This window comes from Heloderma suspectum, chromosome 3, assembly GCF_057233095.1.
Source record: "Heloderma suspectum isolate Gila_16-S chromosome 3, 16-S_ref, whole genome shotgun sequence".
NCBI classification, from domain to species: domain Eukaryota; kingdom Metazoa; phylum Chordata; class Lepidosauria; order Squamata; family Helodermatidae; genus Heloderma; species Heloderma suspectum.
The window spans coordinates 8,792,743-8,819,616 of NC_139460.1; the positions used below are offsets into that span (position 1 = coordinate 8,792,743).

Consider the following 26,874-nt stretch of genomic DNA (forward strand, 5'->3'; position numbering starts at 1 on the left):
CCTGTTTTTGAGCTTTCTCCCTGCTTTCTTCTAAAAATAATAGTAAAAAAAATCAATCTATTTCCTGCTGCTTTGCATGGCTTTAATATCCTGCAGATCTTGTTTCCTGAACAAGCCAGCTTTTTTTTTTGCTTGTCTGCGTTCTTTAACTTTATCCATTCGACTAGTTTGACTGCCTTCAGCTGCTCTCCCTCTTTCCTCCTCTTGGTCTGCATTGAATGCAGACAGATGCTTTTAAGGTGAAACCATTTTCACAGTCCAATTTTTTTTTCCAGCTGAGGCAGGTTTTGTATTTAGCTAAAACACATTTATTGTCATTGCTGGGATTCAACCTTGCAAGACATGAAGTAAGAACAGATGAAAGTACCTCTGAGCAGGTGCAGAGTACAGTCCCTTCCCACTGAGCAATTGCAAAGAGTTCCCATAGTTGGTGGGACCAGGCCATGGCATGCAATTCATAAGGCAGCCTTCTCCAACTTTATGCCCTCCAGATGTGTTTGACTACAACTGTCATCATCCCCCAGCCAGCATGGGCTGGGGGATGCTGGGAGTTGTAATCTGAGACATCTGGAGGGCATGAGGTTGGGGAAGGCTGTCACAAGGTCTTGTTTCTAATGTGACGCTTGTCTAAGAAGAGAGGGATGCAGAAACAAGAAAAGGCGCCTCTAAGGTACACTAAATATTAACTTGCTCCGCCAAACCCATTTCAGTAATAGCCCTCATCAGAGGCACAGGAGAAGGAACATAGAGCGGTGGTACAGCTCCCACTTTGCATGCAGAAGTTCAATATAGGGCATTTCTAGTTAGCAGGATCAGGTAGCCGGTGATGAAAAAGCCCTCTGCCTCAGACCCGGGGGAGATGGACAAATAGTTGGATCTGGTATGTAAGTATGTATGTATGTCACTTCTATACCACCCAATAGCTGAAGCCGTCTGGGCGATTCACAAAAATTAAAACCATGAGGTGCAGCATAAAACAATATATAATATGAAAGCTTAAAACTGCAATATAACAATCCAGCCAGAATAAAACCTAGCAGCAATGCAGAGATTTAAAATACAGATTTAAAACACCAGAGCGAAAGGAAAGGTTCCTCTTGTGCAAGCACCGAGTCATTACTGACCCTTAGAGGGACGCTGTTTTTCCTCAGCGTTTTCCTGGCAGACTGTATAGCGGGGTGGTTTGCCAATGCCTTCCCCAGTCCTAACTACCTTTCCCCCAGCAAGCTGGGTACTCATTTTACTGACCTCGGAAGGATGGAGGGCTGAGTCGACCTGAGCTGGCTACCTGAAAACCAGCTTCCGCTGGGATCGAACTCAGGTCGTAGGGAAGAGTTTTGGTTGCATTACAGCTGCCTTACCACTCTGCGCCACATGGGGCTAAAGGACTAGGAAGCTAAAATGCTAAAATACTGGGAAAATAAAAAGGTCTTCACCTGGCCTTGGAAGGAGTACAATGTAGGCACCAGGCGGACCTCTCTAGGGAGCTCATTCCACAGCTGGGGTGCCACAGCAGAAAAGGCCCTCTTCCTGGTAGCCACCCACCTCACTTCCTTTGGCAGGGGCTCATGGAGAAGGGCCCCTGAAGACAATCTTAGGGTCTGGGCAGGTATGCAGCAGCTTCCTATGTACTCATGCTCTGCGGTTGCTAAATGCTCTGTTGCAAAGTGAAACATTAAGTTGAGCACCGAAACAGGGCTTGTTCACGCTGGGGCAGATAATAAAAAATGGTAGGGAGTGGGACCAATGCTCAGGCTGGTGCACTATCTCCCCTACATGACACACAGAACAGCTCATGCATGTACTGCACATGGAAAGGGCCTGGTTCCCTAGATGTTCAGTATGTGTCTGTAAATTTGGGGGGGGGGGTAAAGGCTGTTTGGGGCTATTCCTGCATTCCTGCTGCCACATGTAGAACTACAGCTATGTGCAAATGGCCTCTTGAAATTCTCCACCTTACTTGTGGGCGGCGAGATTTGGGAGACAATTTCACGGAATTTCTCCAGGGGGGGAAAAAAAATCTCAGCCGTTTCTCCCAGGTAGGGCTCCCCATCGGCAGGGCTTGTAGCACAGCTTCTTTCTTTTTTCCTAAGGGATTTGGGGGGGGGGGGTTGTGCTGCAACAGCATCAACTGGCTTGGCAGACTGTTCCCCAGTTTGCATTCTTCGCAGTGCAGGTGGGGGCAGTGTGGTGTCCAGCTCCAGGGATGAGGTGGAGTTAGTGCTCTGCCAAAATCTGGCCTCCAATTTCCTGAAAGCCCCCCGCCCCTGAAAGAGGCTTCCATTGTTCTGCTTCATTCAGGATATTTTATCATTTATCTTTGTGGTGTTTTTGAGGTACCATCACAGCAAGCCTCCCAGGCTGCCTGCACCAATCTGTGACCTGTGTGGCTATTCAGGAGCAATGGGGTCGGGTGTGTGTGAAGCCGTCTATGCCACAACTGCTTATGCTCTTAACAGCTTTGCTACACCACGGGTCATGAAGTTGGCTTGTTTCAAACAAACCCTTGTTAAGCTTAACTACAGTTGGTCAGATTCAGACGACATGGCAAACTGTGGTTAGTCACAAATGGAAGCCCAAACTTCTAAACTCCTCCCATGCAGAGAGGGACTGTGTGTGACGTCCGAACGGGCTCACTGTGGCTGTACCATTGATGCATGAAATCTGCACTGGTGTTTAAGATCCACATCCTTGACTGCCGGTTCTGTCTCTGACAATTGCGGTCTAGGCTGGAGACTTTTTGAGTTGACACCTGAATTAGAAGCTCTGTGTTGCTGATAACAGGCTAACTCAGCCTTGGCTAACATGGGGCAGATGTGTTGCACTGCAACTCCCATTTCCCCCAGCCATGCTGAGAATGATGGGAGTTGGAGTCCAACATATCTGGAGGCCCTATGCTGGAGAAGGCTGGACTAACTGGTAGTAATCAACAGGTGAAACTCTTTCCCTTATCTGCACCACTATGCTGGGAGACAGGTTTACCTGTTCCATTTCTGTTTATAGTCATAGCTTCAGCCCTGCAAAAAGGGAGAGTTGTTTGGCAAAGGTGTGGGCTGTCCACAACAGGTTTTCTTATCTGGAGAGTTCAATAATGTATTGATCTTGGCTCCTTAATTTAAAATTTTGCACCCTGACCTCAGGCCCAAAGGTGGTGTGCTCAGGTTTTAAGGAATATGATGCAAAATAGGAATCTGTCACTTTGTGACTTGTTTGGCCTCAGCCAATCTGGGATCATCGGGGTGGCTGAGTTTGAAAAGGATAAATACACTTCCGTGAACTTTTATAGTTAGCTAGGCTTCCTCATGAGGAGACCCATGGGCTATTGGTATGAGTATCGTTCAGTCTCAGTTTATTGTAGGGATGGGTGGATAAAAAACAACATTTTTATCAGGGTGGTGGTGAATGCAAGGTAGTTACATTAAGTGTTTCTCTTTATAAATCAACTTTGGTGTTAAAAAAAAATGTATTGTATTCAAACTTCATTTTAGAGAGTACACTTAGGAACGGAGTCCAGGACCCCTCTGTCAAACATATCAAGTTAAAGCCTACTTTTCTGTGTAAGAGATTGAACTACATGGCAATGGGGGGAAATATCTCACTTGAAGTCAAGCATTGTAAGTAAGTAAGACACTGCAGGTCATGTCCTGTGTTTTATTATTATAGCAAGTGATTAATATTTATGACTCTGGCAAAGTTTTATGTGGTGAGAAAACACTGTTCTGCCCAGTAATGGAAGCCAGCGTGTTGCTGAACTGGGGTTTTAAGTGGTTGGGTGCTGTTTGTTTCTTTTATTGTGTGTGTGTGTGTGTGTGTGTTTTGGTTTTTCACATGTTATGTTTTAAATTCGTTTTAAATCTTCATTGTATTGTTGGCCACGTTGTGTGCCATTTTTTGGTAGAAAGGCAGGATATAAATTAAATAATAATAATTAATAATAATGGAAAACTGACTTTGCACAGCACTCACTGCTTTTAAATTCTCCTCATATTCAAAAGCGGCTTTCAATCAGGGTGGGGGGTGCCGCCTGGAGGTGGGGGGAAACTCTACCATAGACCAGTGGAGGCTGGTGGCTTCAAGGTCAGTGGGGCAGTGAATCCTCCGCCCCACTGACATTGGCTCCACCAACCTTTCTTGCCATAGACCTTACACCAACCTGCCTCCAACATGGTTCACTTCAGATGTGTTGGAGTACAGCTCCCATCATTCCCAGGCAGCATAGCTGGGGACGATGGGACTTGTAGTCCAACACAGTTGGGGAAGGCTGCCTCCTGCAATTTCACAGGGTTAGATCTTGAGATCTAGAGATGAGTTAGATCTCATTTAACCATTGTGTTTAAAATTATTTTCGCACAAGTCTATACACAGAGAAAACCTTAGTAGTTATCCAGATCTTTTCCATACCTTTTAGGGCACAATCCTATGGCCGCTAGGCAGCGGCCTGGAAGACCGCCTCCCCTCCCCCTTCCCCGCCACCTCGTAGGCAACGCGGATCGTCCCTGTACTCTGTGCTCATAAGAGCAGCGCAGAGCAGGGCAGAAGGGGGCATTCCCAGGAGCGGAGAGGGCGGAGGTGCCGGTACGATGCTTCCTATGTGTTGTCTGGCCTTCCCAGCTCCCACTGTGACGTCCCACGGCTAGACAGCCAAAATCGGCCATCTAGCTGCAAATGCAGGGCGGCTGGAGAGCAGAGAAGATGATCCCCTCCGCTCTCCTCCTGCCCTGCTTTGGATAGGCGGTCAGCTCTGAGTTCGGAGGCAGCTGCCTCTCCGCATAGGATTGCTCCCTCCGCCTTTAAACCTCCCCCACACACACAGACTGCTCTCTTTTGTATTGAGATGTGTATGGGGCTGGCCATGGGACAGGAGAGAAATGTTAAAATTAATATATTTTTGTTTGGCTCTCTCAGTACACATTCAGGAGATACCCTGATCGCAGCTTGTCTGTGTCATGTTTAGTTCTTCCCTCAGAATAAACACAGTCCGTAGTTGAGTAGAAATGGCTGAACCAGGTTTCTCTTTCCAGTTATTGTTTTCTTCCTTATTGAATACAAACAACTGAATTGTTTCCTCTTCCTCCCCTTTGCAAACAACTTGACAATTGTGTCTGTCTGCAGCTGCCCAGCGTTAGGCCGGGAACCTCTGTTGTTCTTTGCATCTCTGGGTCTTGATTATGTGGTCCTTATCCATATAGGTCATTTCTAATTTGTCCCGTGGGAAACAGTACTTGCTGTTGTGGGGTGTATTTCATGTGTGTTTATGGGGAGGAGTGTTTCCCACTTTGTATCACAGAGACTCCCAGTCTTCCTAGGGTTTTTTTTTTAATGATTGCTCCTGAGCATGCACAGAAAGCCAGCGTGGTACAGTGGATAGTGTTTTGAATTTACTCTCTGGAAACTCAAGGTCAACTGCTAGCTCCACCATGAAGCTCCCTCGGTGACCATGTGCCAATCGCTATCTCTCAGTTTAACCTACCTCACAGGGTGGTTGTGAGGATAAAACGGAAGTAGTGGGGGGAATAGAAGACAGCTGTATACCATGGTCAGACTTTTTGTCCATCTAGCCCATCGCTGTATTCAAACTGGCAGCAGCTCTCATGGGTCTCTGGCAGGGAGGGGACTTCCCCATCACTTCCTACTTACCATTTAACTGGAGCTGCTGGGGATTGAACCTGGGACCGTCTGCATACAAAGCCAGTGCTCTACCACTGAGCTGTGGTCCTGACCATGGGATGCCACGTGCGCAGTCCTGAGCTCCTTAGAAGAAGAGCACACACTCCCAGGACTTGAGCAAAGGGTTTCTGGGCCCTTCTGAGTAGGCCTTAATCCTGGCCCTTCTTGATGTCTGGGAATTTTAAGCCTGAGGGAGCGCTGGCCAGGTCAAATGAAAATGGTGGGAACTGGGCTGTGTGGTTTGGTGAGCGATTGCATCCCACCCTCTGCAACGTGGGAAGGATAACTACTGACATACTTCTGGGTGATTTTAAGGAACGTGTTGTGTGACACTGACTCTTGCGGGTTTATCTGTCAGTCTGAATTTTTGTGTATTTCATTTAAGAACACGAGAAGAGCCCTGCTGGATCAGACCGAGGGCCCATCTAGCGTTCTGTTCACATGGGGGCCAACCAGCTGCCCACGGGAGACCCACAAGCAAGGCAGGAGTGCAACAGCACCCTCTGTTCCCCAGCAGTTGGTGCACATAGGCACACTGCCTCTCGTACTGGAGGTAGCACTCGGCCATCAGGACTAGTAGCCATGGATAGCTTTCGATAGCTTCGATTTCCTGTGTCACACTAGTTCTGCCTCTGCGTGTGTGGGAACCCACGGCCGCAGAAGCAGCCCCGGGCTTCGCAACGTTGTGATAAACATCCCGCGAAGTGCCAGCGGCAGGTTTGGGGGGCCCTTGGGCAAGACACCCTCCATGGGCCCCCTCCCTCACGGAGTCCACCTTCTCACTGCCATTTTCGCCAGCTGCTCTTGCTCGTCGTCCTCTTTCTCTTCTTTGCTACCACTTGCTTGCTCAACAGGCAGGGAGCCGGGGAGCAAGGAGACCGCGGCGTCCATGCTGCTCCTTCTCACCACTACCGTTGTCAGGACCAGAGTGAAAGGCAGGTGAACAGGCAGGTTGCAATGGTGAAAATTCTCTTGTCGGTGGGCCCCCAGCCATGCTTAACCTAGACGCTGGCCCTGTTTTCTTACGTTTAGTGACGATGCTGATTATTGTCCATGGCTAGGACGAAAAAATATCTGTGGAGTTTTGAAGGGCGGTTGAAACCAACAACAATGTTCAGGGGCAAAAAAAATGGAGGTGCATGTTGATAAAAGCAGAAGTGGAAGCAAAACTGAAGAGGTTGTGCTGATGTTATGAGGCGGGGAAGAACTCTCGCGTGTTCTCCGAGCCGAGCTTTTTCTGAGGCGTCTCTTGCTGGAGTTCATGAATACCATGTTCTCCCATCACTGCTTTTAACAATAGCTATTTATTTTCTATCCTGCCTTTCTGCTCCCCCGAAAAGGCACTCAACAATAAAATCCGGATTAAAAATAAAATCTTAATGAAAACAGAACATAAAAGGAAATACATTTGAAACACAATTAAAACCACTATAAAAGTAATAAAACCCATCCCTTTAAAAGACCCCTTCTGGACAGACCAGCTTAAATGCCAAAGGCCTGCCTGAATGAAAATGTTTTTGCCTGTCTCCCTTGGCACAGGGTTCCAGAGTCAGGGAGCAGCCCAACAGCAACTGGGATGGCTTGGCTATTGGCTTCTCTCTCTTTTTTTAAAATGCTTTTTATTCTATTTTTTAACTTTATAAATGAAATAAACAATACCAACAACCTAATCAATAACTACAATTTCCCAACAATACAGTATTCTTAGGAGGACACAGCAAGAACGGAAAAGAAAAAAGAAGAAGGAGAAGGAGGGGGGAAAAACATGAAAATAATATTAAAAATTATTGAAAAGAATTAAATTTAAACTCCATTACACAGAAACTTCAAATCCTATTCTGCTTAAAAATTATACCTATAACATTGGCAATATTACAATTCAATACAGGATAAATAATCAACCTAACATTTCAATATCATATCATCAGTCTTATAGCAAGGAAGCAGGCCTACAATTCCTTTCCAGTAACCATATATTGCCCTTCAGCTAACATATAATAAGCTTAACAATTTAACCAGCCAAAAATCTTACTAACCAGTAATGATAGTAATAATAATTAAAAAGGGGGGGAAATGACTATTGGCTTCTCAGAGCCAAGGGAATCCCTTGTATATGTGTGGGCTGTGTTTTGTTTGGAAACAGGGTGCTGTAGGTTTGTTCAGTTGAGGGTGTTTTTTTTAATTGATCTGGATCGACCCTGAACTCTGTGTGTGTTTTTTAAAGGTTTCCCGTGAACAGGTGGAAAAATGCAGTGACTCACTCTTTGTCATTGTCCTCATTTTAAAGTGGGGTGGGGGTGGGAGAGAACATGCAACAGAGAGCAAGTTTCTCTGCGTACACAGTGTGTCTCCGCCTTTGTTGACATGTGTTTGACTTGAAGGAGGGAACGGGCCCATATGGTTTCGACAACCCTGACCAGTAGATTGGAACAGAGATATTTGGAGCTGCGGCGAAGCGAAATGGATTGCACAAGGGCAAGAAAAATACACATATATGGGGGAAGGAGTGCACAGATATATTCCATCATCAAGACACAGGATTCGATCCAGACTAATTTAGTTTCCATTGAAATCAGTGTGACAAGTTAGACTGGAACCGACTCTTAGACATCTTTCTAAAACATCCCCCTGAGAAACACCTGTCCGCAGTTTTCCATGAAAAATTCTAGCTTGCCAACTTCTTCTCTAGAAAGTTCTGCCCCTCCCTCCTTCCCTCCCTTGCCGAGGCCTGTGCCTCAGGACATGTTCAGAGTTTCTCCCCCCTGCAAAACAAAATTATTTTAGCAAATTGCAGAGCGCCTTTTGCTTTGTGAAAGATTTCTTCTTTTTGTATCTAGTAGCTGCTTGGATTTCAGGCATCATTTAAATCCCAGAGACATTTGGGGAGTGGCGTGGTGGGGGGCAAAGCTATAGTAATGCACAGCCCTACACTTTGGGCTCCCCGTTGAAATCAAGTGTACCAGAGGGAAATGTGTCTCTAAATAATATAGATGGAGAGTATCTCTACACCAGCCTAAAATCCCACATTTAAAACTAGGCTTTCTGCTTCCATTTTAAATGCAGGATAACGACGGACTCCCTTTACACGCGCTTCCTTCCCCTGCTTTCCCCCCTCCTTTTCCCCCTTATCTGAGTCTTCCATATGCTTCATTATACAGCTAGGTGGTGCTGTGGTCTAGCTCCTCTTATTGTGGGTTTTCCTTTTTCACGAGAGAACTCAAGCGGAACTCAAGTGCTGTAATTTGATAGCTCATTATCTCTGATCTTTTTACAAATGGAATAAAGGTCCTTTAGTGCGGGAGGCGCCCTGGAGGCTGATGACATCATCTAAAGGGCCCACAACCTTCCGTGAGTGAGCAATCTCAATAGCAAGATAAAAGCTCCGTGTGAAGAAGCCCATGGTAAGGAGGAGCTATTCCACCTCCCCCTCCTTTATCCCTTCGGCACCCGTAGCATTGGTTAGCTAGGAGGATCATAGAGGCTGGTGAGACAGAGACATGGTTGCATTCTGGAGTCCTATTGATCAGTGGCTTTAGCATTTTCCTTGTCTCTCTCCCTGATTCTCCTAGGGCAGCCTTCCCCAGCTGGGTGGCCTCCAGATGTGTTTGTTAGACTGCCACTCCCATAATTCCCAGCCACCATAGCCAATGGGCGTTGGGTTCAACACATCTGGAGAGTGCCAAGTCGGGGGAGGCTGTCCTAGGATAACTGGCTAAATACATCTTTGGAGTACTCTGCAAACATGGGGAGTGAGGATCCCCATCTATCATAGAGTGCAAGAATTACAAGGGCCTTTTTGGTTGTGGAACCAAATTATGGTTCCAATTATGGAAGAACCTTCCCAAAGAGGTTCGCATGGTGCCATCCCTGTGGTCTTTTCGGTGCCAAATGAAGACCTTTCTGTTTGCCCAGGCTTTTAAAATAACTCCTGTCTTCTGGGCCTCTCACTTATACAATCTCTGTGTTCTAATGTTTGAGTGCTGTGAGTTTTCTTGGGTTACGTGTTGTGTCTTATATTTAAATTGTCTTTATATTTGTTTCTTTTTGCAAGCAGTCCAGAGAATGCTGTTATGGGGTGGTGCTGGCATACAAATATTGTAACTAAATAAAGGCTTAATCGTTTAGACTAAAAAAAAAAAAACACCTCTGTTGCTTATAGAATCCTGCTTTGCTGCCACCATTAGGACTGCTGTGATTTTTGCGCTGGCAGTTTTCATAGCAGGGGCTGGCGGCCTAGAGGAACACAGGCCGTACACCCCTGTTATACTTGTCAACTCCTCCTCTTAAAGGTTCAGGGTTGGAGAACATAAGTAGAGTCCTGCTGGGTTGGACCAAAGTATTGGTATTCCTTCTAGTTCAGTATTCTTTTTCATGGGGACAGTGGTCAGCTAGATGTGTCTGGGAACCTCGCAGGCAAGCAAGGCAGGAAGACAACCATGTTTCCTTGTTCATCTCCAGCATCTGGTGCTTGGAGGTGTGCATATGCTGAATGTGAAGATGCCATTGCCTAATTTTCCTGATGTCAGGGTTGGATTGGAGCCCAGAGAGCCCCAAAGCAGTTCTGATTCAGAGGAAGAGATAGAAACCCTGGGAGAGGAACCCGCGCACTGTTCAGAGGCGCAGCCAGGGGGAGGCCCCTCCTGGCACACATTCCTGAGAGTGATAGTGACCCTGGCAGGGAGAGGGAGGCGCAACAGCAGTTTCGGGATGCTAGGCACAGGCGCAGCGTCAAGCGGGAGATGGTGGGAACTGAGAGGAGGCGCTGAGAGGACTCTCTCCTCCTAGCCCATGAGTTCAGAGGTTTCCCACCTTCCCCTCCAAACGGAGATCAACTGATTCCTAAGGCTAAAACCCCCGAGTAGGCAGCTCTCTTAAGTCTCACTAGTAGGAGCAAGCAATTAGCATCTGTAAGCATCATTAGGTTGAATGGAAATAAAGCCTTGGAAAAGAGCCTTATTTTCCGTATGTTGATTCTGGCTACCTGAGGATTTCAGAAGACAGCGGGGCGACCTCCTGACAGCTTCCTTCCTTCCTTCCTTCCTTCCTTCCTTTTCATTCATTTATTATATTTCTATATCGCCCCAAAGCCAAAACTCTCTGGGTGGTTTACAGAGATTAAAAACCTTAAAAATACAGTATTATGTATAATATAAAAACTGTTTACATACAAACATACAGAGAACACCCATACTCACACACACATCTATATCTAAATGATTTTAACAATCAACAATAAGAAATCCCAGGACCTGATTAAAAACCTCATCCTGTGCTGCTAAATGCCTGCGAGTAGAGGAAGGTCTTAACCTGGCACCGAAAAGGTAACACTGTTGGCAGCAGGCAGGTCTCCCTGGAGTGATACTTTCATAATTGGGGGAACCACCGAGAAGGCTCTCTCCCTTGTTGCCAGCTTCCGAGCCACCCTTGATGCGCGATTTCACGTTTATCCTTAGAATGCTTTATTTCCAATTCTTAAAACTTTTTGTTCAGAGCCTTTAACAAAAACCGGTTAGATAAGTGCAACCCAAGATGGGTGAGGGTGGAGAAACTCTTACAAATATAACTGTAATGACTGTGGCAATTTCTTGCCTCTCTTTTATTGTAACATCCTTCGGTCTTGCTTTATTTGACGGTAACCTCTGTAAAGGCAGTGTTCTTTGGATTGTGATCCGTTTTAGGTTCACTGCTCTTCACATACTGTGAGATCCCTTCGAATGTTGCTTCCTCACTAGGTCCCGTTAGTGTTGGCTCAAGCGTTGCTTTCCTAGAGTTAGCTGGAAGTGGGACTTAACTTTTTTTTTCCAGTTAAGAAAATGTATACCTGGTCCTTCCAATGTACAACACCTGCAGCCAAGGGGTCCCCCAAATGACGCCCCCAGAGATGACCGGTGATGACGGCATCAGGTAGCAAAAGCAAACGCCATTTTATTCCTGTAGTCATGATGGTGCTATGATCTAAGTGAGCTTAACATGCAAAAGCACACATGCTCAGAGTATACAGTATATATTTGAGTCAGGGTAGGCAAACATTCTATCCTTTAAGGAATGCAGAAGCAATTTTAACGCATGGGATGATGGGAGGGGGAGAAATTTTCATTGTCCAAGACCATTAAATCCAGGGTCTAAAATGACCTAGCTGCATCGCTGATTAAAACGACAAAATTGCCATAAAACTTAGATACATGAACTAAAACGACAAAGCCGAAGACAGAGCAGATGAAAAGCATCTTTAAAAAGGGGTCAGTCCATTTAAAATTCCTCAGGCTGCCAGGTCAGATGCCTGCTGGAATAAAACTGTCATAATTCAGAGGTAGAAGGTGGTGAGGGGCAAACAGATCTCCAGAGATATGGAGTATCTAGGTGCAACCACAGAGATATGGTCTTAGATATGGAGTGCTATAATCTAGGTGCAGCCCATGAGTCCTAATTGGTCATGCCTCTACCACTATTGGGACATGGGGAAGACCCTCCTCCACTGCAGTGTTAGCAGTGACTATACCCTTCCCCATAGCTACAATCCTTCTGTGTCTACTGCTCACAAGTGACTTTCAATAGGAAAGATCCTTTGCAGTGTGAATTTAAAGCTTCTTGTTTGCAGATTCAGCCCATTTTTATTGGTTTCCCTAGTCAGATGGGTGGGAGGGTCAGTGCTGAATTGCCCAATTATATAATCAGCTTTTGACCCCAGTGGGAAGGGGGAGGTATTATTTGTTGTTTTCCATTGGTTGGGGGGGGGGTGTTTCATTTTGCTATAATGGAAAGAAAAGAGAAGAAGAAAAAGTAATGATCCTCATCCTCTAGCCCAGCTCACTATGGAAGCAGTAAAATGGAGCTTTCCCTTTACAGGAACAGTTCCACTTAAATGCCTGGCAAGCCCTCTTATCGCAATTGTATTTAATACAACAAACAAAGAAAAATAACCGCAAATTAAGTCAGTGGGGAAACAAGGAAGATAGTACAAAAAGTGCTTCCCCACCCTGGTACCTTTTAGATGTGTTGGACCACAACTCCCAGCATCCCCCAGCCAGCATAGCTGGGGAAGACTGTGCTCGAATGCAGTTACTGAACAGCGGTTGTGTGGGCGTCCTGTAAAAAAGTGAGTGAACGAAGGGTGGTGGTTCCAGCAGAAAAAACAAGCGGAGAAGCAAGCCAAAGATCTCTGTGTCAGTGTGGCCTTAGTTCTACGTGTGTAACTTGATACATGATGCATTTCTGCTTGTGGGGCTCCTCGATCAGGCCAAAGGTCCAGCATTCCATTTCCAAAAGTAGCCAGCTGGCTGCTCTGGAAACTTCATAAGCAGGGCATGAAGACAACAATTATGTCCTATTTGTCTTCCAGCATCTACCATTTGGAAGTAAACGCCTCCTAACAGGAGTGCGCCAGCCATGTGTGTCAGATTGTAGTCAGTCGGCAATGCTCTCCTCAAAGATAGTATAAGTTGTAAAGAACTTGAGGAGGATGTTCCATTTTCTGCACACCTCAGCCCTGCTTTTCTGTGGTTCGTCTCCAGTTAATATTCAACATTCTATATGCGGTCTTCATTGGACAGTGTGGGGGTGTTGCCACTTTAGCTTTCGTTCTTTTGTTTGTCAAAGATGCTTAATGTACTTCTGCAAGCATTGAGGTCCCCTCCAAGCATGCCAATACCTCCCTCTTGTTTTTCAGCCAGCCCTCCTTTGGGCTCTTATCCTGTCGGCACTCACCGTCTGAGTTGGCTATTAGAAGGGAGTGCTACTGCTCCTGACTATGGTGGTTGGATTCGCTATTGTGGTTAAGATGGAAGCTTTTGTGGTCAGAAGCCTTGGGATATTGGACATTGGGAGGGGTGGGCAGAAATGGGACACGTGTATCAAGGATTTTGCACAAACATTGTGCTAGATGCTGAAAGAGACATAGAGTGGTCCTTCATATTCAAATGCAGGTTTTCCACTAAAAAAAACCCTAGAATTCTGCAATTAGTAGGATTTTTTCATTGACCAGTCTTTCGTGAACCAGCTCCACCTCATGACTGAGTCTTTTGGAGATCACAACTTGGTAACCCTAGGATGGAGTGCCAGCAGTCCTAGGGGGAAAAGGTAAAGGGGCAAAACTAATGGGAGGGTGAAATAAAGAACTTTTGGAGAACGATAGCTATTACAGGACTAGGGGTTGAAACTTGGCATGTCATCAGTCTGTTCCTGCATAATTTATTTATTTCATTTATATCCCGCCTTTTTTCCTCCTTAAGGAACTCAAGGCGGCTTACATAACCCTCTTCCATTTTGTCCTCACAACAACAACCCTGTGAGGTGGGTTGGGCTGACAGTCTGTGACTGGCCCAAAGTCACCCAGTGAGCTTCCATGGCTGAGTGGGGACTAGAACCCGGATCTCCTGACTCCCAGTCCAACACTCTAGCCATTACACCACACTGGAAAAGTTACCCTAGGCTGGTGGTCAAAACTATTAACAGGAGAATGCCCATTTATAGATTTGTGGGGAGTGTGACTTTGGACAAATGTCACCCAGTGAGCTTCATGGCTGAGTGGGGACTAGAACCCGGATCTCCCGAGTCCCAATCCAACATTCTAACCAAAATACACTGGCTGGTATTTTAGCCCCGCTCTTTTCACTTTTGGCCCCATCCATCACTGGAGAGCTTCTCCGAAATTGAGTTCACCCCTCAGGCTGAAAAAAATTCGACACCGCTGACTTAGAAGGTTAACGTAAGAACTAAAGAAGAGCCCTGCTGGATCACACCGAAGGCCTTTCTAGTCCAGAATTCTGTTCACACAGTGGCCAGCTGCTTGTGGGAACTTGTGAGAAGCTCACAGGTTAGGACATGAATCCACAAGTAGGCCAAATAGGACCCCCCTGCCAATGTTCCCCAGCAACTGGTGCACATAGGCATACTGCTTCTGATACTGGGAGGTAGCATAGAGCCATCAGAAGTAGTAGCCAATGATAGCCTTATCTTCCATCAATTTGTGCAATCCCCTTTTAAAACCATCCAAGTTGGTGGCCATCACTACATCTTGTAGAAGTGAATTCCAGAGCTTAACACTGTGCTGGGTGAAGAGGGACTTCCTTTAAACTGTCCTGAGTCTCCCACCAATCAGCTTCATGGGATGACCCCTTGGGTTCTAGCATTATGGAGAAGGAGAAAAATGAGGCATGCTGTGAGTTGTAGGACTTTTTTCTGTCTAGACATGCATAGGATCGTGCCCTTAATTTTTATAACTTCAGAGTTCTTTCTAACATAGTTTTCTGCTTAGCAGTGCAGTATTCAAATGATCAGGAGCCTTAATAGACAAGAAAGCAAATCTGACCAGGATTTTTTTTTTACTTTTCCAGTTGTAAAATCTGTATTCACTTAAGCCCTGTGCAAACTGCCTTAATAAAAGCTTCCAAAGCGTTTTCCAAGCACTACTGTTTCTGCTGTTTGGAGTACTTTTCCCTTTCTTTTTCTCTCCTGTGAACTCTTGGATTAGCTGTATGGTTCCTGCTCGTCAAATTTGCAATTCATTTTTTTTTCTCTTTGTGAAACACAGAGTCATACAATAAGCCCTTTTCAGGTTTGGAAATGGAAGGTTAATGAAAACTGCAGCTTATTTCTATGGAAATGGATGGAAAGTGAATAGCTTTTAGTGCTCCAAATACTAACTTCTTGATAGAGGGCATCTAATTCTTAGACCGGATATTCAGTTGGCTGGTTTGGTTCAGTTCGATACTTGAATTTCAGATTTCATCCAAATCGTCAGCCCACAGCTAACAAAGTCCTTTCTGCTCTCTTGCTCACAGGGTGTCTCCAAACCAATTTGTGTATCACTTCTGGCTGAACATCAGGAAAAACTTCCTGACTGTTAGAGCAATACAGCAATAGAACCCATTCCCTAGGGAGGTGGCGGGCTCTCCCACACGGGAGGCATTCAAGACGAGGCTGGACAGCCATCTGTCAGGGATGCTCTGACTTGGATTCCTGCACTGAGTAGAGGGTTGGACGCGACGGTCTTGTAGGCCCCTTCCAACCCTACTATTCTATGATTCAGTGATTCCTGCCTTTTTTCCTCTTAGGCCAGTGCTTCTCAGCAATGTATCCTGAGCAATACTCACTCACGTTGAAGTGGGTGCTTCAAGGTGGAGGATTTTTATTTTTGCACCAGACACTTGCAAACGGCATGGTGATTATATTAGTATTGGGTCAGTCCATACAGCAATCTGGATCGCTTTTAAGGAGCTGTGCATGTTTGTTGTTCAGTCGTTCAGTCGTGTCCGACTCTTCGTGGCCCCATGCACCATAGCACGCCAGGCCTTCCTGTCCTCCGCTCTCTCCCGGAGCGTGCTCAAGTTCCTCATTTTGTGGATGCTACATAGCTGACGGTTGTTTAGCCCCAGTGCAAAAGCTTTCATGCCTGCTACATGTACACCCCAATTGTGTGCAATGGCTCTCACGCCTGCCAAATGTACACCTCGATTGCGTGCGACGGCTGTCATGCCTGCAAAATGCACAGCTCAGTTCTTTGCAGAGATTTAAAGGTTAATTGCCTTTTAAATACCTTCTTATCTCCAATCACTTATGGCAATAAGAGCAAAAGAAGCTTGTGGGTTAAATGGGGAACCCTCGAGGGCCAGTTCTGGCCTATGGGGCGGAGGTTCCACATCCCTGGTTTAGCCCAAAATTGGGGTAAACCTTCAAGAAGTTGTAAGGAAGACCTAGGCAGGAGTTGGGCAACTTACAACCCTCCAGATGTTTTGGTCTCCAATTCCCATGATCCCTCACCATTGGCTAGGGCTGATGGGAGTTGTAGGCCAAAACATCTGGAGGGCCACCAGTTTCCCACTCCTGGCATAGAAGCAAAAGGCTCTTTATTGCTTTGTGTGTCCCTCCTTTTTTCCTTTCCTGTGCATCAAAGGTAAATGCGGGGGGGGGGGATTTGTCCTCTGAGAAAGCTTCTTCCGAGCCCATTTCCACCCTCTTGTTGTAGCTTTGCAGGTGATTACCCCCCAAACCACCCTTGATTGTGGGGAGGTGAACTGGGCTTGGGCCCAAAGGGTACATTGTCCCTCAGCCCAGTTCTCCCTCCCTGTGGTCACTTTGGTATGCTTGGCCTCCCTTTGCTTGGCCTCCCTTTGCATCAGAAGATGAGTGGAAGAGGATGGGTCGTGTTTCCCTGCCAGCCAGTACAGGTCCCCTGCCTCGTACAGGAGCAGAAAGCGAGGCCTGCTTTCTGCTCCTAAGGGTATTTCCTGGGAGCAAGAGAGAGGCAGTCGTACACAACCTTTGCCCGGGGTTAACTTTGGGACTTACCACTTTAAATCCATCCATCCATCCATCAATCAATCAATCAATCAATCAATGGAATACTCTGTCTGTCCATCCAGCTTGGGAATTTGTCTTCTAGACACACAGGCAGGGATTCTGTGTGTACTGTTCAGTGCAAAGCAATTGCAGGACTTGGTATCTGGGACAGAATACAGCATCCTAACATAGATGGATAGATAGATATCTCAGTCCTTGTTTTTAAAATAAGTGCCTAGCCCTTCAGCCTTATGTCATGAGGACACACATTTCTAGCCATTAAGGCGGTGGCGGGCCATTTGTGGCCCTCCAGATTTTTTGGCCTACAACTCCCATCAGCCCTAGCCAGCATAAGCATTGGTGGGAAATGATGGGAGTGGTAGGCCAAAAGATCTATTGCCTGAAGGCAATACCTGGCAGAGCTGGGAGGCAGAACTTCGGGGCCCTGTCTAGGTAACTTCCCACCCCTCCTTGCAACTTGCAGCAGCACAACAACTTACGCAGAATAAGCAAAACGTAGTGCTGTCACCCTTGTGTGGTGCGTTGCAAAGTATAAAAGGACAGGTACCTGCCCCAAGGAGCTTACAACTTTTTTTTAAAGCACATCGGCTTAATTGTTATTTGTTTTATTTACTGTTTATTTGAAATTATTTTTAGGTTGCCTTTAATGGGAAAACCTGCTCAAGAAAAGGTTTAGGATTTTCCTGATAAAGAATTCCGGTTTTTTAACACAGGCTGCTGGCACTCCTGTTTGCAGCTGCGCACACCCAGAGAGGTGTGCAGGTGCACACATTGCAGAAAATACGTATAAATGTACACACCCCTTGTTGAGCAAGTGTCTACCTCTCAGGCACCAGACACGCTCATTGGCACCTGGCCGTTTAGGGGGGCATCTCCTGCCCACACCAGGCGCCCTCCTCTGATCCGCCACCCTCTGACGCCCAGGCTCTGCCCTTCCCATCTTGGGGTTAGGGCTTTGAAGAGGATGGCAACTCTATTAAAATTCATTCCCTGCAGAGCAGTGGAGGCGGGTGGCTCCAATGTCAGTGGGGTGGTGAATCCGCCCCGGGTTTTAGTCAGAACTCTAAAGGAGCTCTCCAAGGTGGAGAGCTCCTTTAGAGTTCTGACTGAAACCCGGAGTGGACTCACCGCCCCACTGACATCAGAGCCACCCGCCTCCACTGCTGCAGATGATCCTAAGAACCGCAATTCTGTGAGTGGGGCCGGTGATCTCGGCCCCTTCACCAAACGACGTTTCCCAGGATTCTTTTGAGGAAGCCTGCCCAGGTAAACTGCCCCCAAAATGATACAGAAGATTGCCGTGTAGATCTGCACTCTCTGTGCACTCGATAGAATTCTGTCTCCCCCCGTTTGAATGGGAGAGAATGACTGTGCAGAAGCACGGACAAGAAGCCACAGGAGGCCAGGTGAAGTCTGAACTGGCTTGTACAGATGGAGAAATCACAGTTCTTCCGATTCTCCCCCCACCCCATGGGCCCATTCCCCTGTGATTGGGGGGAATTATGATTTCCTCTGGGCTGGGTCAAGGCATGTCTGTGCCTGTACTGCCAGCTGCTATGGAGACAAAGTAATTAATCAGGAAGTCCATGGCTCAGATCCAGGAATCCTTTTTAATTAAAAAAAGAAAGAAAAAGACCAGCATGTTCAAGAATTGCTACTGAATCCTGATGTCTTCTGTGCAGAGCCGAATATCTAAATCTGGGCCATGTTAGGCTGCATTTCATCCGCTTTCTCAGTGGAACATACTCACTTTTGGCTTTTCTCTTCTTTCTCTCTCTTTGTATAGTCAGCCTTGATTGTCCTGATGGCTGGTGTCAAGGGCAAGCATGATTGGGCAGCTGCTGAGGGCCCACACCCCAGCAGGGGCCCACTGCCAAGAGCCTCCTGGACTTGCTCCTTCTCTTCACCCTGCTTGTTCACCTGCCTCTCACTCTGGCCCAGGCAGTGGTGGTGATGAGAAAGAGGAGTGGTCGATGCCCCTGCCTACTTGCTCCCTGGTTCTCTGCCTTGAGAACAAACTCCATTTTATTCCTGTAGTCATGATTGTGCTGTAATGTGAACCTGCAGATGCTCAGAATATTTCTTTTTAATTAGCTTTGGCAAATGGTTTTGTTTTTTGCTCTTACATGTGAAGTTTGAAATTGTGAAATTTGAAATTTGAAATTTTGGAAATTGAAATTTTGGAAATTGTGAAAAAAAATTGTTTTGCTCTTACATATCAGGAATGTAGAAGCAGTTGTAAAGCATGGAATGGTGCAGTCATTCATGTGGCTGTCTAAATGGGGGCCCCATAAAGCCATGAAGTCCTGGGACTAAAATTACCTAGCTGTACCACTGGGGCTATATTTTGGCTGGCAGCAGCTCCTGAATGCCTCTGGCAGATGCTCCAGCCCTGCCCTCCAAGACCCCTTTTAACTGCAGTTGGCAGGGGCCGGACCTCATGTGTGCAAACCGGGTGCTTTTCTGCTGAGCTGTGACCGCTCAGACCTTGTGCCGAGCTTCTGATCTGACTCTTAACCAAAGGGCGGCATCCCTCTTGCTTCTGTCCCTCTAGTGGCTGCCAGGCAGGATGTTCTCGTCGGTGAAGCCATACGAGAACCAGCACTACTCTGCCTTGAAGAGGGACTGCCAGCGGAAGAAAGTGCTCTTTGAGGACCCGCTCTTCCCAGCCAGTGACGATTCCCTCTTCTACAAGTCACGGATTCAGGGTGTGCAGTGGAAGCGGCCGAAGGTGAGTGGATGGATTGTAAATTCTGGCCATGCTTTCTTGTTGTTTTGGTGACCAGTGATGAACTTGAAAGCATTGGCCACCCTTCCCCAATTTGGCGGGGGTGGGTGGAGATGTGTTGGACTGCAACTCCCAGTATCCAGCCAGAATGGCCTCTTGAGCAAGGCTGCCTATGCTGTGGTAGGTGGTGGTAGTGCCATGGGCATTCTTTGTCTTATCTTCACAAAGAGTGCTCTGTCTTGGACTTTCTCCTGCTCTCGTTATGGGCGGATCCGTTAAGTCTGTTTCTGTGGACTTCGACCTTTTTCCACATTCAACGTTGTTCCATGCCGGTTCCACACAGATGAATCCATACCTTGATGGATACCATGCCGATGAATGATTCATGCTGGTTCCATAGTGCATTTAACCATGCAGATGATTGATGGATCATCCATTGCCATGGTCATGAACCGGCATGGATCATTTGTGATGCAGATGATCCATGCAGGTTCCATGCAGAGGAATCCATACCTTGACGTATACTGTGCAGATGAATCCACACCTTCAAGTCTGTTCCATGCCAATTCCATACAGATGAGTTGATATGGATTTGGGGGGGCGTACTTTTTACAAAAGATGAGTGCATTTTTGTGTGCATTTTTTGGTCCACAACCACCCGTTGATTAAAGCATATTTTCACGCATTTTTAAAACAAGCACACTTTTCAAATGTACACGTTCTTCTGGATGCATTTTTCCTGGTCTGCAGAATGCATCTCAAGTCTGGAAATGTACGGCTTTCCAGATGCAAATTGCACCCGGTCCATTTACGGGTGGTGAGGATTGGAGAAATCCACAAAAAATATCAGACGGAGCGGAATTTGCACACATCCCAATCCTGCTCTAGCCATACGACACCTCTCCTTGAAATCCCTCCACTGGCTTCTTGGCTACTCCCTGGCCCAGCACAAACTCTGTGAAAGCTAGCCCAGCCTTGTAGCAACACTGCACAGCTGCAGTGGATATATTCTCGGGTGTAACTTTGTGTGGAACTACCAACTCGATGTCAGGAATGAATCTGAGCATGTGGAGATGTCTGGCAGCTCAGATTCGGAATCAGAATGGGAACGGCAAGAACAGAGGGAGGCACCTCCCTAGTGAGCCCAGATACACGAGACTTTTTTCTCAAGACCTTGACACACAGATGGCCCAGCCTGAATGGCTCCCCCATTCCTCCACCATGAGAACTCAAGTTTCAGAGGAGGAGGGCGAGGGGCATGACTTGAGGGATGCTAGGGACCGTCGCAGAGCGAAGCAGGAAAAGTTAGGGGCAGGGCTCAGACGCTCTGCCTGGTTGGCCACTCATAGCCAATGGAGGAGGGAGCCACCCTAAGGGAGGGGCATCCCTGCGAAGCAAGGCTGGCCATAAAGTTCATGCCCAGGCTGCTGGCAGCTTCTCTAACTTCCACTTCGTCTCCTCTCTTGATATTTGTAGACGTGTGGATAAGCTGGTTCTATGCAGTCTGAGAGTTTCCTAGAATCTGCATTTGTAAAGAAGCTAGTTGTTTACTAATAAAGCATTGTTGGCGGGAAGCGTTGTTTCCTGGAGTGTGTTGATTGCGGAGGGAGAGGACGTAGGAACGTGACACTCAGCAGACATTCCATGTGAACTTGTGTGAGCTCTTTGGAACATGTCCCACCCCTTCCCCAAATCTGCTCTAGTTTTCAAAATGTGCAGGGATGTTTCCTTCAGTTGATGATGTGGGAAAGGTCCTTTACCTGCAGAAAGTTTGGAATCCACTGCTCTCCAAGACACATTTTTCAGCTGCTAGGAGGAGGAATGGTTAGTCCATAATGTAGACCTGGGGCGCAGAACCTCTTTCAGTCCGAGGGCCAAATTCCGTTTCAGAGCAGCTCTCATGGGCTATGTTCAAGTAGCAGATGGGGCCAAAGGCAGAAGGGGCTGGTCACAAATACCAAAGGGATCAGCCTGTTTTAGCTTCAAGCTCCCTTACTGCCCATAACTAAGCCTTAGGAGAGAGATTGCAATTAGTGCTGTGCTGAAAATTTCTCCCACATTTTTTTCAACCACTCTCATTTTATTTATTTTATTTTATTATTGAATTTATTAATCGCCCATCTGGCTGGTCACCCAGCCACTCTGGGCGATGTACAACATACCATAAAACAATTTAAAACAATAAAATTCTACCATAAAATTTTTTTTTAAATACCCTAACCCACCCCAAATGCCTGCCTGAACAACCACGTTTTTAATGCACGACGGAAGCTCATTAAAGAGGGGGCATGATGGAGTTCCCTAGGGAGGGAGTTCCACAGAGTGGGGGCCACCACAGAAAAGGCCCTCTCCCTCATCCCCACCAGTCTAGCTGTCCTGGCTGATGGGACAGAGAGAAGGCCATCCGAGGCTGATATTGTTAAGCGGCCTGTCTGGTGTTGCTGGAGGCGCTCCTTAAGATAGGCTGGGCTGGAACCATATAGGGTTTTAAAGGTCAAAACCAACACCTTGAATTTGGCCCGGAAAACAACTGGTAACCAGTGCAACTCCTTCAGCACTGGAGTGATGTGATTTCGCCGGCGGCTGCCTTTAATCAGGCGAGCCGCCGCGTTCTGTACCAGCTGCAGCTTCCGAACCGTCTTCAAGGGTAACCCCACGTAGAGCGCATTACAGTAGTCTAAACGAGAGGAGACCAGGGCATGTACTACCGATGGGAGCAGATGGTCAGGAAGGAAGGGGCGCAGCCGCCGTATCAGATGGAGTTGATACAGCGCTGTCCGGCTCACAGCTGACACCTGAGCCTCCATGGACAGCTGGGAGTCCAAAATGACCCCCAGGCTGCGGACCTGGTCTTTCAAGGGTAGCCATACCCCATTCAACACCAGGTCAACATCCCCAGCCTCCTCTTGTCTCCCACCAAAAGTACCTTGGTCTTGTCAGGGTTCAGCTTCAGCTTATTCCTCCCCATCCAGCCACTCACCGTCTCCAGACATCTGGACAGGGATTCTACGGCCAACCTTGGCATTCAATTTGATAGAAAAGAAATGGCTTGCAAAAGAGGAGACATTTCAGAGAAATTTCTCATGGGTTGGGTTTGGGGTTCTTGTGCTTACCTTACTTAGGAGCGTGCACAAGTGTCCTGTCATTGGAGAGTAATCTCCATGGCAGCCTGTAGCCTCCTCGGCATCCCGCACTTCAGTTAAAGCCAGCATGAGGAAGACCTTGTGAGGCAATTCCTCCCATGGGGCTTTTTCAGTTCAGGAATTGCAGGTGGCCTGGGAGGCTGCAGAACAATGGACAGATGTGTAATAGGGAGAGAAAACACACACAGTGCCCTCAGCCACCTCGCCGTGATTAGGCAAGCTCAAAAATACCACCAAAGGAAATTCAAAATTTTGCCTCAGAAAAGTGAAAGCCTCACCACAGGTGATGGTATTGCCACCTACAGAAGCAGTGCAACAAACTCAAAACCCTTAGGCAAAAAGAAAGGGCCTGTGGCACAACCCCTGCCAATAGTGAGCCCTATCTGTGAGAAACTATGGGAGAATTTCTCCTCCCCTAGGAGAAATTCGGTGAAATTGCCCCCCCCCCCCAATTTCTCTGCCCACAAATAGGCTGGAGAATTTTGAGAGGCCCTTTGTGCACAGTTATAATTACAACCTTTTAGAATTGGCAGGGCGGGAGAGGGGGGAATGCTGCAGAAAAGTTGGGAAACCATGAAAGCATGGGTTGTTTGGGTAAGGCGGTGGGGCCAAGGGAAGTGTTGTGGCCTTCTGGGATTTGGCCCCCTGGAGGGCCAGACTTCACCCCTGGGCTGAGGTTCCACACCCCTTATTCAGACAATCAGAAGCCCTTTTGTGGAGTATTGATTTAATATCATTTAAGGCACAATCCTATGCATGTTTAGACAGAAAAAAGGCCTACAACTGGCTGGGGCATGCTGGGAGTTGTAGGCCTTTTTTCTGTCTAAACATGCATAGGATGGTGCCCTTTGTTATTTGTCCCAGTTTCCATCCTGACTGCACGTAACTCGGTCCCCCCTGCTCCTCCAGCGGCTCAAGATGTTGGGGATAATTCTGCAGCGTTCTCCAGCGCTGCCTGCTTCTGAATCCCAATGTTCCAGGGAGCTCAGCAGCAGAGCAAAGATCCAGAGCATCTGGATTCCAAGTGGGCCAAGCGGGGACTAAAGTATGTACTGAAGAAGTGGTAAAAGATTCCAGAAGGCGTGCATCCCCATTTCACAGCTGGGGATGGCTGAGCGCTGGCCGGTGCGTCCATGGCAGAGAATTCTAAGTAACAACAGACCCATTCTTGTTTTTTATTTCCGTTCCATTTTATTAGTGTAGTTTTCTGACCAAGGATTGTCAGATGTAAGCCTTCAGGGCAGCCCCGAAGCACAAACAGCGGCAGTGAGATCTGTGTCCAGTAATTCTAAGCACAAACAGGGGTACCCAGTTCCTCATATGCTTAAAGGTGTTTAAATTTGTTTCTTAGATATATGTGGTCTGTGTGTGTGCTGTCTGTTTAAATGTTTTTATGTAAATGGTTTTACACTTTATATGATGTATTTTAATGGTTTTTCATCTTTGTGAACCGCCCAGAGAGCTTTGGCTATGGGGCGGTATAGAAATATAATAAATAATACTAATGATAATGGTGGTGGTGGTGGTGGTGATGATGATAATATGCCTACATGCATAGCAGAGGCACATACCGTGGGTACCTTTGCTGCAGCAGAGGCTGGAAAAGGACAGTTGTTTTTCTGGCAACCGTGTTGGGGCAAACCCCAGAAAGGCCACTTTTTCCGGTCCAGTTGGCAACCCTGAGCATTCTTGTTTCTACTTGAGTGAGGAGTTAAATCGACTTGCTTCCCGCTTTGCTCCATTGCGTGTCATGGTGGTGGTTTTTACAATCGTCTCCTGCATCTTAAGTTCTACAAGCTCTCTTTTGAGGCTTGATTCTTGTCTTCCTCAAGACATTTTGTAACTAGTAAAAATGTGTTCATTCCAATCCTATGGTCTCTTCTCTTCACTGGCATCCAAATTTAATACACTGTCATTTGGTGCCGAGTCAGATATATTATGAGCTTCGTTGCTTTCTTTTCTTTGTTTTCTTGCCATGGCGTATGGCACCTTCCCCAACAGGGTGCTCCACGGTTAGGACCACAACTCCCATCACCTCAACACAGGGACTGATGGGATTTGTAGTCCAACACACCTGGAAGGCATCAGGTTGGAGAAGTCTGGCTTATGAGATACTTTTCTGCTTTTTCTGATGGACATCTGGACCTCAAAATGGTGAGAGCCCAAACACCATCCTTGGACTAGTTGTTCCTACTTCAGACTGCAACAGCAGCTTTAGGCAAGCCTCCATTCTCTCCGCCTCGGTCCTGCAATCTGCAATATGGGTACAATGCTGACCTTGTTCTCAGGACGACTGAAGAATTCCTGTGACTCTTTTTCGAACTTTTGCAATGTGCTGTAGTGTTATGTTTTGGAGAGCTGCTCCAGCTCTCCTGCCCGTCCAGGATGTGGGTATAATAACAGATCATAACCATAGGAGGTCACTTCTCATGTGTCCAGGCAGCCTGTAAGGATGAGTGACAAAACAGAACTCCCCAGTTTCCACATTCCAATTCCATCTTCCTAAGATGGGGCATTTGGCATCCCGTGCATGTCCCCAGACAATCTTAATGCATTCATTTTAATATCCGAGTTACTCCTCTTTCTGGAGGGCTATATAATAGTATATTTCTGAAGAGAAATCTCTTTGCCCCTTCTTCCCCCGCACTCGCCGTGCCTTAGCTGCAGTTCCTCCAGACAAAAAGCTCTTGAATTTCAAGGAGGATAATGAAGCAATTGTCTGATTTGGTGAGGGAAGGGAGGAGGGCAAGCATGAGCAATGAGAGAAGAGAAGGCCGCGAGTGATCGCATTTATTTTTGTGTCAGTTTTGACTGGAGGGGCCAGTGCGTTGTAGCTGTGGAGAAAGACTCTTCTTCCATTCTTAATGGCAGCTTTCCCTTCCAGAGAAGTTTTACTGTGTTGGGTTTGGGGATCCCCTGGTCAAAGAAGGTGCCGGCAAAGTCTTGGAGAGGGTTTTGAGGAAGGGCCCTGGAGGAAAAGAAGGCTCCGTTCAGTCCTGGTATGCAACACAAATTTCTGGGCTCAGAATCCTTTAGTTCTTTCATGTATGTCTTTTTGCACCATCAGCGTTGTAACATAAAATCACCACCAAAAACACAAGGAAAAGTCTTGCAGCACCTTAAAGACTAATAGATATATTACGGCATTAGCCTTTAAGGTGCCACAGGACCCTTTCATGTATTTGCTGCAACAGATGAACATGGCTCCCCTCTGGAAATTTCCCCCCCCCCCCAAAGTAGATCCCATAAGCCTGACAACTACCTTCTGCTCCTTTGGCGCTTACGGAGCCACCTTCCTCCAACAGCTATAGAAACTTGAGCTCTGGGGTGTGTTTTTGCTCCTCGCCACAGGCTGAAAACAGGTTTTGGGGGGTTTGTGTGTGTGTGTGCTTTTAATCAGCCAAGTTTCGTAGGTTTCTGTAGGCTCTTTCCTCTCAGGTATGCTGAAAGTCCTGTTAAACCCGCGTGAAGGTAGCACAGACAAAGGGCGGGCTGATAAAACTGACCATTGAGGTGCGGCATGCCACATTCTTGCACAGGTAACGTATTTATGGCCTCTGTGCATGTGTTCGTGGGCGGGCGTGAATGTGTGTGTGTAATATTTGTAACTTCCTTCTTTATTTCATCCAGTGAAGGCTGGTGGCTGTGATGTCAGTGGGGTGGTGAATCTGCTTTGGGTTTGAGTCAGAACCAGTCAGAACTCTAAAGGAGCTATCCAAGGTGCAAAGCACCTTGGATAGCTCCTTTAGAGTTCTGACTGGTTCTGACTCAAACCTGACATCGGAGCCACCAGTCTCCACTGATTTAATCAGTACTCTCAACACAGAGAGCAGCTTTAGACAAGGTCAGTTTGTTCGTCCAGCCCAGTCTTGTATCATTTTATTGGCAGCGGCCTCGGCCATTGCCCACTAGCTGATCTTTTTTAACTGGAAACATCGGGGACTCAACCCGGAACCTTCTGCATACAAAGCAGGTGTTCTACCACTCAGCTATGGTCAGTGCACCAGGGAAGGGTGTTTTCTTGTAAAAGATTTTATG

At 46.9% G+C, this 26,874-nt stretch overlaps 1 protein-coding gene across 6 annotated transcripts in view; it reads left to right on the top strand.

Moving 5' to 3' along the window:
* The window catches only part of CAPN5 (calpain 5), a 124,832-nt gene that overhangs the window by 10,267 nt on the left and 87,691 nt on the right, over window positions 1-26,874 (top strand). For 4 of the 6 annotated variants that reach the window (XM_084842450.1, XM_084842455.1, XM_084842451.1 and 1 more), the window contains exon 2: window positions 19,520-19,696. In XM_084842450.1, coding sequence (XP_084698576.1) covers window positions 19,520-19,696 — 177 coding nt within the window. Of the gene's footprint in view, window positions 1-126; window positions 11,572-19,519; window positions 19,697-26,874 lie in introns of those variants that run through there. The other 2 variants (XM_084842452.1, XM_084842458.1) reach the window with 2 other exon arrangements.